Source organism: Podarcis cretensis, assembly GCF_951804945.1.
Source record: "Podarcis cretensis genome assembly, chromosome: 4".
Classification (NCBI taxonomy): domain Eukaryota; kingdom Metazoa; phylum Chordata; class Lepidosauria; order Squamata; family Lacertidae; genus Podarcis; species Podarcis cretensis.
In genome coordinates, this window is record NC_137173.1 from 56,561,859 (window position 1) to 56,578,830 (window position 16,972).

At 40.7% G+C, this 16,972-nt stretch overlaps 1 protein-coding gene across 1 annotated transcript in view; it reads right to left on the minus strand.

Moving 5' to 3' along the window:
* DSCAM (DS cell adhesion molecule) overlaps nucleotides 1–16,972 on the minus strand; it is a 331,349-nt gene that overhangs the window by 270,146 nt on the left and 44,231 nt on the right. Inside the window, exons 2-3 of the mRNA XM_079974881.1 lie at nucleotides 7,175–7,492; nucleotides 4,287–4,433 (exon numbers count right to left, since the gene is read on the minus strand). Coding sequence (XP_079831007.1) covers nucleotides 4,287–4,433; nucleotides 7,175–7,492 — 465 coding nt within the window. The remainder of the gene's footprint in view (nucleotides 1–4,286; nucleotides 4,434–7,174; nucleotides 7,493–16,972) is intronic.

Here is a 16,972-nt window from a genome sequence, read left to right on the forward strand (position 1 = left end):
GCCCATCTAGTTCAGCATCCTGTTCTCACAGAGGTCAACTATGAGCAGAGTTGTGCAACAGGAGGACACCAGTTTGAATCCTTATTGACAACAGCATTACTACTGACATTTGGGGAGGTGGGTGCGGCCCCAAGTCTGAGGCATACGGTGAGAGTCTTATTAGAATAAAGTTATAAACTCAAACAAAAAAAGCAGCCGATCCTTGGAGGGCCCTCCTGGCCAGCTTAGTCCTCTGAGGCCTAGGGCAAGTATACTCAGCTTCCGCTTCCCCTCCCTCTCCATGGACCTTGGTGGGCATCATGATGAACCTTCCAACTGATTATGTGGGAAAGTCCCTAAGTACCACTTCCTGCCACAACAACTTCAACAAGTCCCTAAATGAGACTTCCGTGTTGGCTTTAGGCCAATGAACTATAAAGACAATGGGATGGTTTGTGTTATTCAGTGGTTTTCAACCAGTGTGCTGTGGTACCCTGGGGTGCCTTGAAGGATGGTCAGGGGTGCCACGGGCAACACTGGCCTCTGTCCCTCTTTCTTTCCTTCCCTCTCTCCTTTAATGCGCTCTCGTGTATCTGCCTCCCAAAGGCTTGCATAGCTGTTTTGTTGCAGCAGCCCTGGCTACAAACTCCACAGGCAAATGGTGCCTCTGGGGCCAGTCAGGGGGTGCTTCCCAGGTCCCTGTGGGGCAGTGTTACAAGGCACCTCTCTTTGGGGCAGGGGGGCAGCTCAGAAACCAGGGCAGTGGCTACAACTGCCCAGAGGACTCCCAAGAAGAGGGGAGAAGAGAGGAGGCTGAGGGAACACCCCACAAGGGAGGGTGTTCGAAAAAGGTTGAGAGGCTGCTGGTTCAGCAGGCAAGGAGTGACATAACTGGGCTCCTGAGCCCCACAGGGGTGCCACAGAAAGAAGGAAGTTGGTCAAGAACCCAGAAAGGTTGAAAACCTCTGTTGTTATTAGTTGACACTGGGTGTCCAAGTGCCCAAAAATTCCTGATGACCCCGTGTGAGGGGAGGGGAAATAAAATGGTAGTGCAGCTTTGGGAAGTCTGGTGACACCATTTGGGAAAAATCTAAAGTGCTTAACTGGAACCCCCATCTCCTGATACACAAAGAAGCCCTTTCTTTGCTTCCTTCCTATTCTTTTCCTCACTTGACCTCTTCATATTTTCTCCATTCATTTCCATACACTCAGCATTTCCCCACTTATTTCCTCTGTTCGTCCTTTGCAGTCATTTCTCTGCCCCCTCCCCATCTCACCCTAGGGAGTGATAGCCACTTAAAGGAACATGAGTTGTTTGTTAATTATTCATTCTGTAATGAGCGATGAATCAATGAACACTTTTTTTGTTTCTCTTATTTTTTTTTAAAGACCACCCCCATCTGTGTATTGCAAGCAGCCTTGTTAAGACAAATAAGAGTGAAATACAGAACCAGCTATCAGTGATTAGTGGCTGAGGGCAGAGGAAACTAGTGCGAAGCAGTAAGCCATCAAGCCCCCTTAGTCAGCAGGAGTAGCTCATATATACCATAATTATAAATCACATTGTTCCAAGAGGTTTCCCTGCAGAGTAACAAACTTCGTTCTTCTCCTCACCCCCCAGTATTTAAATTTTCATCATCTCTCTGAAATACTCATTGCAATAAATGAGTCCTGTCTTTCCTGTCCCCCTCAAAAGCAGATAAGTAAACTGAGCTAGTATTACCATTTGAAATGTAGAGTTAAACCATAATTTGCATGCTGTGCTTTACTGCTATATTTTAATTTGTGCCAAATTTCTGAGAAGAAAAGAACGAAAGAAACCAAACATATGAGCTCAACATGGACCCAGACCATGAAAAGCCTTATGTCTCTGAAGGTAATGACTAGTGAATTATTACTTCCTATAGTGTTGTTCTTTTTAATTGACTGCATGTGAGTCCATATTTCTTGCAACCCTAGGCCAAAGTCATAGGTTCTGTCATTGTGACATAAGGGCATTGGTTGTGTTGGGGGTTGTCGAAGCTTTATTTGTCTGAACAGAGCGCTCAATATAAATCAGCGGGGTAAAGTTCACATCTGTTTGTACTGCAGTCAACTAAAGGAGTATCAAGCATCTGCCAAGAAAATCTCAACACTGCTTTGTACTTTCCCTTCCCACAAAACACCGAGAATATCATATTACTGCAACCCTTTTGTATTGTTCTTTCATTTCAGTAATCTGCTTCTATTTTCATTGCAGAATTCTACTTTTGTGTTTCATAATTTGGTTCACAGCCTTCCAAAATAGTTTTGCTTAATATGTCATCCAAACCCAGGCTTTCAGCTCTCCTGGACAAACTATGAGCTATAAACCATGGGCCAAATCTGGGCTATATCTTATGGCTAGCTCTTTGGAGAAAGCCCAACCAGTAGAAGTTTGAGATGCAACCAAGCCATGGATAGCATGCCAAGCCAAGCTAAGCCATGCACCAAAACAGCCAAGTAGGAAGGCACTAGGGCATTGTAATTGTTAGGGCATTCCCCACTGGGCTACAGCCATGTAGTTTGGTAGCCACATAGTGTAACCCCAAATACAAAAAAATAAACAAATCTGAAAACATGGCATGTGTTCTGCTTTCTCTCAGAATGATCATGGTATTTCCAAACCACCCAAAACAAAAAGTTGAAATTTGGCACATAATTCAAGGGGCACTGAGAACTAAGTAAGTCTGAAAATGGAATCTCTTTGTAACTATTAAAAAGTGGGGCATGGAGTTTACCTCTGAAGATGGCATTCTACAACACAGAACAAGCAAAGCTATTCTGAGACAGATAGAACATCAGGGTTCAACATACATCTATGCTTGACAAATGCAAGCTTCATTTACTAGCGCACATATTCTATTTAATTTCTACCCTTGCACATATAGGAGGTTCGCTTACAAGGGACTATAAGTCCTACTACAGCAGTCAACTTTTTTTTACTGTCTTCATATTACAGTAGTCAGTAACTGTCTGTACACATACATAAAAATGGCATCTACACCTCTTGTGTGTATAAAAATGTGTTGTTAACAACTTAGATATAATGTAACTTCTGCCAATTCCCCATTCTGCCCCCAGTACCACTTCCCATCCTGAGCCAGAGGGTTCTTTGTAGGGCACAAAGAACTGCAAGGGGAATGGGAAATCAGCAAAAGTTTGGGTCCCTTTTTTCTACCAGTGGGAGTGTCTCTTAATGGAACTCTGCTTAAAGGATGGTCCCACTGGTGCAATAAAAGTCTAAATCCAAGCATTTGGATTTAAAAGTATTCCAAATATCTCTATTAATAGCATGGACATAAATCACTTAGGTTTTTTTTTACCATTTGTAGGAAACTACATGTTCTTAATGTAGACTTTTTATATACTGTACTGAAGTCAACAAATTTAAATAAAAGCTAATGAAAGTAAGTTTTATTATGAATATGGAATACTTTTCAGCTATCAGTCTACATTTTTCACCTGACAAAGCAATGAAACTCCTTTTACAATATGCCAATAATACAAATAAATACATATATCTTACATAGCAGACATTATTTGAAACATGTAATTTATTAAAGGACATTTGAATAGCATACTTGTGAAACACTGTAAATATTACTTATTATAGTCAGTATGCAATACCAAGTATGGAAACTAGTTGCAGGCTTTATTGGGGCTAAACCAAGTATAAGTAACCAAACTTCAGCAATCGCAACCCAGCAAATATTATGATAGTGATATACCAAACCTATTTAAAATTAAGCCCAGGGGAAGAGGACTGTTTCATCTCACCCTATACCATGCAACACCATCTGATGTGTTGATAAATTCATCCTCATCCATTGACAAGATGATATATAATCTGCTGTCACACACATGCACATCTATAATTAAGTTGTTTACCACTTACATGGTAAAGTGGTTTCTAAGCAGTTTACAACTATAAAATCAATTATAAAAAACATAGATAACTAAAAAAACCCGCCATGACCATTCCATTGGGACACTAAAACAACCTTCATTAAAATATATGATATAAAAACAGTTAAAAAGCATGGCAATTAAAACAGCTAAAAACAATTAACACAGTAAGAACAGAAGTTCAGTTTAGGGGAACACTTGCCTAAATAGGCATGTTTTCAGGAGCCAGAAGTATGCCATTATTAAGGGGCCTTTCCTATTTCAGCAGGGAAGGCATTCCAGAATACTGGTGCCAGCTACCTTCAACTCAAAGGAAACATCAAACATAGCAGAAAAAGTAGATGCTGGAGGTGGTATGGGACCATGAAGTCAAGGCCTACCTGAGACGAGTGAGACTGTGTCTTTCTCCCATGAGACAACAGTGATGTATGCCTCCACAGAGGAGGGGATAATGCACTTGAAGACCGCTACATTGCCTCTCATGGCTTTCTGGTCCTCCACACGGACTGTATATGGTTCCCGTAAAACTAAAACACAGCAAAATAAGGAGACATCAGGTAGTGAAAGAATGCAGAAAAATGCATTCTCCTGCAGAAACGCAGGCAAAATATATTGAGGCCTATGAGTCCTTTAGCTTTCAGGAGCCCTCTGGCCAAATTTGCCCAAATCAAAAACCTACAACAGAATCAAATTCTGCTATAGTTCTCTTGAAATGGACCTTGAAAAATTGTATTCACTCAGGATGAAGAACATTTGACAGATGAGTTAAAATGCATTCTAGGGAAATGGGAACAGTGCTGTTTTTCTTCCATTGTTTACTCATTTCTTACTATCTGGCGGTTTTGTCCAGAAGCTTGAAAAATGTTGGGCCCCACCATCCAATGACATGTTAGTTCTTTCTACTAATGTTGTAGCATTGTATATTAATATATCAGTCGTTTACTCCAGCCTCATGAAACTTGTGAACAACAGTTCTAATAGTCTGATAACTGTTTCATAGATGAAGCTATTTGGTGACTGAACAGGGGAAAGCAGAGGACACCATATATTATTTGTTATTCTTGGCATCCATCTGTCAAGAGAAACAATGGTGTGTGCCTCCAGGGCCAAAGTCAAACCACTGGAAAATCACAGTGGCTGCAGAGACTGGTAACTCGTAACTGCTGCCCCCCATGTTGTTTCTGCTGTGTTAGCAGCACTAAAGTGTCCTCTTGAAGGTACAAGCCTGGGCAGTGTGTATGGAGGTTCTGGGCTACCCAGACAACAAGACCCCCCCCCCTTGCTGATGTGGTCCAAAGGAAAGCAGAGCAGTACATTTGGCACCAGCTTGGCTGCAGGAGTTGCTGGAAGGAGACGTACAAGATGCCATTCAACCATCTTTGGGACTCCACTTCAGATTTGTGTAAAGCGTACTCATTAGTCTTTTCATCTCCCAAAGATGTCCCACAAGGAAGGAGGATGTTTCATTAAAGCCCTTATATTGAGATTCTGCTGAGATTCAGGAAAGGATAGAGAGACTGCTTGATGGACTCTTTTGATGCGAGGATGTGACCCCAAAGAACTGCTGCCTGACTCATGCTGAAGAGGGATGATAACTGATGTCAAAGTGTATTGGCTAGCAAAAGATCTACTTCTATGAAGTCTGAGACTTCTGAGCAGCCCATGTAGGCAGCTTTGGCTGCTTCTGATACCAGGAAGAAAATGCCTTCCATGTGTTCTTTTGAATCCTTTTATAGTAAAGGTAAAAGGTAAAGGACCCCTGGAGAGTTAAGCCCAGTCAAAGGTAACTATGGGGTGCGGCGCTCATCTCGCTTCAGGCTGAGGAAGTCAGCATTTGTCCACAGACAGTTTTCTGGGACATGTGGCCAGCATGACTAAACCACTTCTGGTGCAACAGAACACCCTGACAGAAGCCAGAGCACACAGAAATGCCTTTTACCTTTCTGGCACAGTGGTACCTATTTATCTAATTGCACCGGTATGCTTTTGAGCTGCTAGATTGACAGAAGCTGGGACAGAGCAACGGGAGCTCACCCCGTTGTGCAGATTCAAACCACCAACCTTCTGATCGCAAGCCCAAGAGGCTCAGTGGTTTAGACCACAGCACCACCCACGTATCAGGCATTTATAGTAGAACAATGCCTAGAGACCAAAAGTATATCAACAACTTTATTGGAAGAACCAAGAAGGGTTAAGATATTCTACTCAGTCTTGAATAACATTAGGGTTCTGGTGCTATATGGGACCCTGACTAAGGAGACCTGGAAAGACTCACTAGATCTTCCCTGTTGATTAGGTCCTGTCACAGGCTATGCAATGAAGTTCAAGTTCCCCATAATAGAGAGTGTTGGTAAACGAAACAACAGAGAAGACCCCTTTGAAAAATGGCCCACCCTGCGTTTATAAAGGAAAGCTATGGCAGTTAAATGCATATGAGTCTGTAACACAGATGTCCCCAAAGATTTGTTTTAGTGAGTGGAAACAGATGAAGCGAAAGAGAAAGCTGTTAACAAAGATGAAAATGTGATTATTATTTTTGTGGGAAATCATCCTTGGCTCTAACGTAAGCATATTACTGGCACAATGGGATTTTGTGAATTCTTTCACAACACATAAAACCAACTTGCTTTATATTTAATTTCATACTCTATATTAAATCAAATTTTCTATAGTAGCAATTTGGTAACATGCAGAATTTAACATCAAGTGGATTCAGTTGCATTTGTTTTCATTGATGACGATATATCTGAAAATAAAGCAAGAAATTACTTTCCGTCTTTTAACACACAACAGGCCATTTGCTTTTTTAAACAAACAAACAAACAAACAAACAAACAAACAAACAAACTATTGTTTCAAGGGTCCAGCCTAGCCTATTAATTTTCCATCTACATAGTCTGATTAGGATAGTTTTTCCTGAAAGCAATCCCCTACCAGTATTCTGAAATATCACAGTATCTGGAAGGTTGCAACTAGGGATGGGTCAGATGCAAAATAAAACAGGGTTCCTGCACCTTGTGTTGCAAAATGCATTTCAGCTGTGCAGCTTGTCACACAACTACTAACAGTGCAAGACCTTGTTCTCTTTTGCATCTTGCCACCCTAGTTGCAACATCTTGTGTAGATGTTCTCCTATTTTGATTCCTGTAAACATTACATTTCTCATTTTTCTGCCTGGCCAGTAAGACACTGGACATGAACCAAGCCACATTTCTATGCTACACCACCATCTAGCACACTAACCAGAGCAATATTTGACTGTACTCACCGGCCTTAATGTGAACATCCTGACTTCTGATTTTCCCTGAAGGATTTTCAGCTGTGCAATAGTAAGTGTTATCATGGATTAAGTTATTAAAGCTTGAAGGAGGGAAAGGGAAAATTTGGAGAGTGCCATTAGGGTGGACGTGGCGGATCCCTGGAACATCGTAGATCTCCTCGCCCGTTGCTAGGTACCATCTGAGCGTCACAGGAGGGATCCCTGCTGCAGGACAGGGCACCAGAGTCCCTGTGGTGCTAGCAAACACTACCTCTTGCAAAGATGCATTGACAAAATATAAGCTGGTATGTAGATCTTCACCGAAAACTGCAAAACAGAAACAGAAATGTACATAGTTAGCAAGGGGTAGGGGTATTAAAGTAAGTTTTCCTCTTATGTGTTCATTAAGGATGACATGGTACTGTTAATTGGGATTTTGCAATAGCTGGACATTGTTCTATATTATAGGGCATTATCTTTTGGTTTGCAAACTGCAATGAAACAAAGGTTGCTAGAGAAACTGGATTCACGTGGAAGATGGCAATTTCCTTGCTCAGGTGTCATGGTAGAAAACTGTAACCAATTTAATTAACTAAGAAGTCATGGACTTCAGATCAGAGGGCAAAGAATATGATAACAAGCAGGAATAGTGTTACTGTTTTGGATAAAGCAAATGAAATTACTTTCAAACATTGTCAGCATTTTTTATTTTAAATAAAATAGGAAGAGCGATCATCATACTTTCATTAAGATGCCAGTAGCATTGTCCTCTTTCACAAAAAAAATTTTACATTGATCTTTGTAAATGATACCTTTCTTCTTCTTCATTTTAGTTCTCTTTACATTTTATGCTTTTGTAATAGTCAATATTCTGATGATTAAACTAATCTCTCAGAAAACAAGAGAACTTGCTCTTGAAGGAGAAGGTTCAGCACCCTGGACAGCAGGTTTCCTATGCAACTGTAATAACAACCTTGCAGCTTTTCCTCTCAGGTTCTCTTACGGGAAAACTAACAGCTTCCCTCTCATGCCTAACTCAGGAGGAGAACCACTCCCAAAAAGTCCATCTATGTTTCTACTTAGTCCCTCCTTGCCCTCTTCCTTCGCCACATTCATGCCGCCACATCCGCTACCCTTCCAGCATCAAGATGTTCACTTTCTTGGCCCCAACCCAGGTCTAACCATTAGACATTATGACCCAAACTGCAAGAACAGGGAGATTGGTAATTGACATTTTTATTTTTAAAAAGCTGGAGAAAGAAGACTCTCAAAGTACCCCTGGGCAAAACTGTGAGACACTGATACAAAGTGATAACTGGCAGTCCAGGTTCTCATAGCTAATGGCTGCAAAAAGCAGCACATGCTGATTCAAAGTAACCCTGCAGGGTTGCATCAGCTGCAATAGAAACTTCACTTTGTTAGTCAAAGAAAACAGATGTGACTTGAATACACAAGAGGCAGAAGATTTGAATACAAACTAGTGCAGGGCCATGTGCTGTGCTGAATACCAACAGCAGTGCAGATATTAATAGGACGTTTCCTGGCTTGGCATAAAACAATTTTGTCAAAACTATGAACCAAGGACTAAGCAGGGTTGCTTGCTAAGAGCCAAAGAAATATGTTTTGTAAGTGGGTTACCTCAAAATGCAAGGAATTAAATTAATAGTTAATTGGATGCTGGCAACAAAATAATGCCACTTACACCAGCCGCTGGTGGCATTCCACCCCTCCCCTCTGGCCCTGCTTTTGTGCATTTAACAGCAGCCTGACACACAGAAATTAAACAAGTGGAGATAAATGATTAGAAAAGCTTCTGCTTTCACATTTCTCTGAGAGGCCACTGTTAAAAAGCACAGGAGCAAAGCCAGAGAAAAAGTGGCAACCACATTCTTCAGAGATAAATAGGTGTGGTTGCATTTCTCTGTGGAGGGGGAAAAGGAGCGACTGACAGCTAACATTAGTGCCTTTTCATGGCAAATGAAGTGCATTTCTGTGGGATATCATAAAAATATCATTGTGGCATGTACAATAAACACGTCAACAAGTTTCTAAAAATATTAGATTTTTTAAAAGTCATCATATCACTTGTGAAACCACTCCTAGGGTGTTCAGCTGGATATATTTTAATGCAACTACATGCGAAAAGACAAAATATAATCTGCAATCTTTGCATCCAGTGTTCAAGGCTATTGATTTCCATCTTAAACTCATTTAATAAGTAAATATAAAAGAATCCCCATTACCTATTCATAATTAATCAACATTCTAATTTAAAATTGCCTTTATCTCTTACATATTAGAGGCAAAATATCATCTGGGCACACACTTATCAGAGGACAGAATCTAATCCAGAATTGTAGCAACTAAAGAACAAAAAAAAATATCTTAGCATTTTTGCCCTTGATGAATCCAAACTGCCTTCAAATATTTATTTACACATAAAGAGACAAAAATCAAAGGCAAGTTCAGTGTAAGCAGGGCATAAAAGCTTTTTTTTTTAAAAAAAAATAATAGTATGAATAAAATTGAAGTAGAGAACATGAATGATTGAATTAAGCAACTCAAAGTGCAATTCTGCACAAGTAAGCTCACAAATAAGTCTGTACAGTATCATTCTCCTAGATAGGTGTGCAGAGGACTCCAGTCTCGCCCTCCTTTTACTTTGTGAGAATACAGAAACATTCAACAAGGAGGAATTTTGTATTCTCAGTTCACCCAGTGGTTTCTCAGCTACTATACAATTCTCTATTGCATCTATTTTTATGTTTCAGTGTTGTAATTCATTTCACCATATGTTTTGATACATTATTGTCACTATTTAGAACATTGCTATTTCCATCTATAACAGCAATATTTCTTATATTGTTTATGAGTCCCACTGGCAATGTGTAATTTGTGTGGTGTGCATATCTGTGTACACTCTATTGTTAACCTCCTTAGGCTCTCATGAGAGAAAAGACAGAGTACATGATTAAGATTATCATCATTATTGAACAATAAATATTCCTTCAAAAACATGTAGTAGAAATTAAACAAAATAATTTCAAAGAGAACAGCAGTAAGAAACTCTACAACCAGTCCATACAAAAAATTAAAAGGCAGCTAGCAGTGCAATTCTACACAAGCCTACTCAGAAGTAAGCCCCACAAAGTTCAATGGAACCTACTCCCAGGTGAGAATGTATAGAATTACAGTCTTAAATATGTGAATCTAATATATATATAGACATTAAAATCATGAGTGGACAGGGTGGTCTGTTTTGCCAGGAGTCAATCGGAGATTAAAGAAGGTGCCAGGAGTCCATATTAAGGAGACGGAGGATTTCCACAGCTTAGATGCAGTTACTGAAGAGGCCCTTTGCCAGGGAACACTCCTCCCCCCCCCCCCTGAACTTCAAAGCTTGAGGGAACCAGAAGAGCCTGGTATGGAGGTTTCCATGGAAGAAGGCTGCCCACATATAATGGGGTGGGGAAAAAAGAACAGGTGCGGGGAACCATGAGCCCTCCAGTTGTTGCTGAACTCCAATTCCCATCTGTCCCAACGAGCTTGGCCAATGGTTCAGCAATATCAGGAGTGCCAAAGTTTCCCCACAGCTGATAAAAAGAGGAGGCTGCTACAGTTGACAATATGGACTCTTCATAGTTTCCTCAAACTTGCATGTGGAAATTTCTAAACAGAAGATATTAGACTGAGGATTCAAACAGAAACTACGACAATAAAATGTACTGTTTCCTTTTAGAGAAACTGTAGGCACTTCATGGTGTTGGTATCAATGTGCCTATTTCTCACTGGTGCCACTGTGTAGCTCTCATTCATGTTAATAGTATTCGCATGCATGTCAGGAAGAGAGAATTAACCACATAATGAACATTAATAAGCACTCATTTTCAGGTGACATTCATCACTATGAACAATTTTGGAGGCCAAAATACATCAGTGTGATTGCAGCATACAGCGGGCAAAGCAGATTTTAAAAGCTTATCAGACTCATTAAGGGCAGCCAAAGAGACTCACAGGTTTCCACAGGAGAAAGGAAAAACATTATTAGAACATTATAAAACACTAAAGACTAATAGTTTCTGAGACATTTGGCTCAGCCAAATTCAAATATAGGCAACCAGGACGATTCAGTATTCCCCATAAACAACACTAGCAAGAATTTAAAATGCAAGGCAGCAGAAAACCCGCTTCTACCAGGCAAGCTTGGATTCTGGCACTTTCTTGTTACCCACTATTGTTAACTATCATTGAACAGAAGAAGTTGGTAAGAAGGTTTGTTGCTTGCATTTAAAACCTACATTTCCTCCAAGGACTCATTCCTCTCATTTCGCCAGTCTTAAGTTCAGTTCTCTTTATGTCCACATTGGTCTGAAATATTTTAGGGGGGAAGTGAGTCAGTGTCTCCCACATCCCTAGTCTCATGATCCCCACCCCATTTTATACCCCCAACAGTGTGGTGTGGGTTAAGCTGAGACCTAGTGATTAGCCCAGGACTCCCCAGACAGCTTCATGGCTGAGTGAATATTCAAACTTGGATCTCTCCTGTCCTAGTCTTACTTCTTTTAACTAATTTTTATTGATTTGTCATAAGATATGTACAAACGTGTCATGAACCACCACACTGGCTCCCTTAAGGTTAATGTTACACCATACACTATGAACCTGTAAGTTCAATAGGACTTTTTCCTCCGTAAATGATTTCGTTCCCTGTCTCAGCAATTTTTCAGGTAGCGCATGAACAGGACCCGAAACCTTAACTACAGGCAACTCCCGTTTGTGCAGGGGTTCCATTCCTGGCCCCCACACAGGTTAGCGGACTGTGCAAAGTCCACCTCAACCCATTACCCCCCACTCTGCCCCATTTTCGTTCCATTTTCGTTCCATGTTGATGGACTTGTGCACGGTTGTGCACCAATGGTCGCTTCTTTATTTTAAGAAAGTTGATAGTGTAGCTAGGTGCAATACAATCCTGTCCCTCTCTCAGCAAGAAAAGGGGAAACAGATCCCTTATTTCAAAAGTAGCTGTTGCAGCCCCTTTAAAAGAAGACATTTTACAATGCAATGCTATTGTGATTTATTCCCGGGGGGGGGGGGATTTCCAAGAAATGGGAAGGGATTGCAGTTTCAGAGCAAAAGGTGATTATTATTTTCCCCTGGGAAAGTTCTGTCCCCCCTGCAAAATGCCACCTTTTGCTGTGAAAAATAAACTCAATGACAATTCTGCACAACCCTACATAAAAAGGGCTGTAGTATTTCTAAGTACATAAGAGCATGTTGTGTCAGAGTCAGACCACTGATCCATCTAACTCAATACTGCATACAGGGACTTGCAGCAGGTTTCTGGGGATTCAGATAGGAGTCGTTCCCAGCTTAAGCTGGACAGGGACAGAACCTGGAATCTTCTGCATGCAAAGCACCCATAGCCCATCCTCATCGTTGCAATCATTATTCTCAGTAGGAACAGCTGTAACTAATTTGTTGTTGTTGTTTATAATAATGGAGGATACATTTATGAAAGACATGGGTAAACTATAACATGTGTCTCTCCAATCTTTTCCTGCAACATCCAACTAAAACTCAAATTATTCATTGCCAAAAACAGTCTCAGTCATTGGGACGTTAAAAGCACCGAGCCATAGATTTAATGGGAGTGAAATGTTCTCATCTGAGGTCAGAGCTGGTCATAATAAATCAGTTCATTTATCTGCTGCAGTATTGAGCATAACCATAACACAGTTCAAAATGGGAGCTAACATGTAACTATGAATGAGAGTTGCATAATTTTAAAGAGGAAACACCATGGAACAGATGGCAGAAGACATAAACGAGAGAGGGGGGAAATGGCAGGGCTGAAAGTAATTGCAAATCTGCTATGATTACTTGAGCAGTGTTGCTATACAAGGACATCTGCGTCACGGCTTCTGTAAAACGGAAGGGCATGCTAGCTTCTATTTCAACCGTCCCTTTAACAGTTTTGGCCCTCTGTGTAACAAGTATGGAAGGGACAATGGCTTGGTTATGACCAAATCTCCCTGGAGAATAGACTCGCTTCCATTAAATGAATTACTCAAGCTTCTCATCTTAGAAGAATTTATTAGGGATCTGAACATGCTGGAAGTTCAAGGGTGCATTTGGAGAGGAACAATAATGCAACAGAAGGGGCTTTTAGGCAAAAAATAAATGTATATAAGCTGGTTCTTAAAGTCTCAAGCCTGACAAAAGTGCAAATAAATAAATGTACATCAGCTATAAGATTGTGGTGTTAGGAACACAGGAAACTGCCTAATACTGAATCAGAGTCGTGGGTCCATCTTGCCTGGAACTGTCTACATGGACTGGCATCAGCTCTCCAGGATTTCAGGCCAGGAATTTCTCCAAGCTCTACCTGGAGATGCTGGAGATTGATGCTGGGACATGTTGCCTGCTCTGTCTGGAGATGCTCTGCTCCTGAGCTACAGCACTAGTCAGTAGATTGCAGCACTAGTCAAAGTGTGTTGAAACAACACTTAGCCCCCAGTGAATTGAATGGGGTTGTAAAATCCTTTTACACCTTCCTTCCATTACTTCAAGCAAATGCTTTGATCACTGGGAGGTGAAAACAGCATGAGTGGTACGGGAGGAGGGGACAGAGAGCAAGCACCCCCAAAGCAGCAGCTCTCCCCCAACCCCACCACAATTGCTGCACTCTGTAAATAGCATATGCTGTTGTTGTTTTTCAGAAATCTTAACATGTGGGACCTAACTCGTCTACCTAGAAATATATTTACCCCTTCTATGCCCCCTCTTTTTTCTGTTTCTGCCACTGGATAACGGCAAGTATGAGGAATCTCCAGGTTCATCTCTTTCTGCTCTTCTGGAGCCCCCGCCACCCCCATCCCTTTTGCACACAGAATGACAATGCATGGCAGCACATATTTCAAAAGGGGGTGGGGTGGGCTCCCTGAATAATGGAAATAAATAAGAAGGTGATAAATCCACACTAAGTGTTAGTCATTTGGAAAGTTTCTCACTGTCTCACTCTGCTTCCTGGAAGTACCCTTTGTGAAGAAAAGGAGAGAGAGTGAACTGTGTTTTTTAATTGTTAGGAAAAACAGAGTAAAATGACAACCCATGTGAAAAGCAACTCTGTTTATTCCTCCCCCATAACACTGTGAATGGAGTACACTGCAGGGGAGGGCAGAATTCACTACAATCATCAAAAGTTAGATCTGTTCACCAATACAAAACATCCCCCACCTATCTACCCACAACCTCCTCCTCTGTGCTTTTTTCCCCTCTTGCATGCTCTGGGTGTTTCCCTAGGCTCTTTTTCACCATGGGGTTGGCTGTATGCTTAGTCCTATGAAAAAACTAAAGCAACAATGATATTTAGAAGGCTGGGCACTCTCTGACCCACTTTAACACAACTTGTTAACACCACAATTGAACTCAGTGATGTGAAAACTAAAGCAAATCACCCTGATTTGTGTTGCCATTCAGGGCACACACACAGCCAATGCACACTCCAAGTATCTGACATGGTGTGCAACTGGCCACATACACACAAATCTGTGTCCTCCACAGCAAGCTGCATATTTTTTTATATATATTTACTTTCTGGTTTTCAATCATTGCACTAAACAAAGTCATTCCTAGCACAAAGACCTACAATATCAATAAGCGGGAAGTCAGAGGGGTTTTTTTTAATCATAAACAAGCAACAACAGCTACAGACAAGACAAGATTTCTAACAGCCTATCCGGTGATGTCGGCCCACTCCTATCCTCAGTTACCACATATTCCCATGCACAGCAACTGTAGGAAAGATATTAAACTTGTTTTATGTCAACTTCAGTACAAAAATTTCAAGTTACTGTTTTAAAGCTCTGGCAGAGAACTGGCATTATGTCAAGTTAATGTACCATACCTGTTTTCATGTATATTTATTACACACACAAAATCTAGTTATTCAGCTCTGCAGAAACTGTGCTGTAAATACCCATCACAAAGACTCAGTGTATAATAAGATAAAAGTACAATTCAGCATGCAAAGACATGCAAAAGCTTCCCCACCATCACCACCACCTTCAAGGTTTATTCTGTGAAATAGCGGGGGGAAATCAGGCAGGATGTGGAATCTGATGTCACATTACCACATATGGGTAAAGATGTGCGTAAATCCTGTTGTAAGTGAAAAAGAGTTCCCACTGATACATTCTTTTAAAACTATAGAATTACTATCCATGTCATGCACATTTAATGGATGCCAAGTTATTAGTATTTTAGGGCTAAACAATATAAAATTATAGCATGTCGAAAATGAACAAAAACAAAATTGCACCTTTCTCAAATTACTATTCATAATTCAACAAGACATTCAACTTTTCATTCCACCAACACATTCCTCTAAAGCAATCTCATAATCAAATCCTCTAATAAGCATAATTAAGCATGTAATTGTTTTCAACTACAAAAAAGGCCAGCAAAAAAAAAGGGGGACTCTTTGCAAAATGGAAGATTTTACATTCCCATTCAGTTTTGCAGGACAGAACTTACTATTAAATCAAAGGAAGCTTCCTCCATTTTTTTTTTTAAGTCAAATGTCCCTAGGTCAAACCATAAAAGGAAGCAGAATGAGTGGAATTGCTGAAAGCATAATAAGCATTTTTGCCTTGTCTTTTCAGTAACACAGGGAGCACGCACTTGCAGATAATGAATGGCAAGAATCCTAGATGCAAGTCTCTAATCAGCTAGAAAGATACCATTTATTTCTGATCTGCACGCCTTCTCTAATGTTGTAGCAGATAATGATTACAATGAAAGGAAAAGGGGGGAAACGCAGGGTGGATGTGGGCTGTAAATCAGCACTTGAGTGTTTTGTGATTGAGTGGGGGAGTTGTTTAAGAAATAAGTTATAAAACATATGCCTTTAGAATATTTGCTTAGGGAGCTGGAAAATATTGGCAAACAACATAAAGGCAACGGTTTTGTGTTTAAAACAGGGGGAGAGGCAAAAACTAAACATATAGGATGTCCTAAGGCATTGCATGCAAATAAAGGGTAATAACCTCTGGTTTCATTTCCAGTTTCATTTCCAAAATAGGATTGGCTTATATAAATACTGTTCATTTGAGCCTTTTGAAGTTATTTAACAAGCAGAGATATTAATGAGCCTTTTGGTCATTCTGCTCCAGCCTTCACAATGGGAGATCAGGGAATCTTTCATTAATTTCCCATTTTGTCCTAAGAAGGAAAATGGTCAACAGGGAATTCTGGAACAAGCCACCTTCAAACCATGGTTTTCATATCCTGGTTCTAAAACTGTTAACTTTCATTTCCTGGTCTGGAGGAATGGGAAACTATAGTTAACAGAGAACTTCCTATTTGGTTTGCTCCCACCATGAAGGGAGGAGCATGAGGGCTGTGGAAGAAACAAGTGATGAGAGTAGAAATTTAGTTCCCATCCGAAGATGGAAAACAACATGGTAAGGGCCAGATAATGCATATTTTTTATCCCCAGACAGGGAAGGGAGAACCAGTGTGATGTAGTGGTTAGAGTGATGGACCAGGAGACCAAAGTTAAAATCCCTGCTCAGCTACAAAGCACACTGAGTGACCTTTGGCCAGCCACAGTCTCTCAGCCTAACCTACCTCACAGGGTTGTTGTGAGGATAAAGCAGGGTGGGTGGGTGTGAATCATATATGCTACCATTAACAACTTGGAGGAAAGGTGAGATATAAATATAATCACTCATTCCCTTATGTTGTAGGACCACCTTTTTAAAGCTGGGCAATATGGTGATGATCTACAGTACTACATTATACACT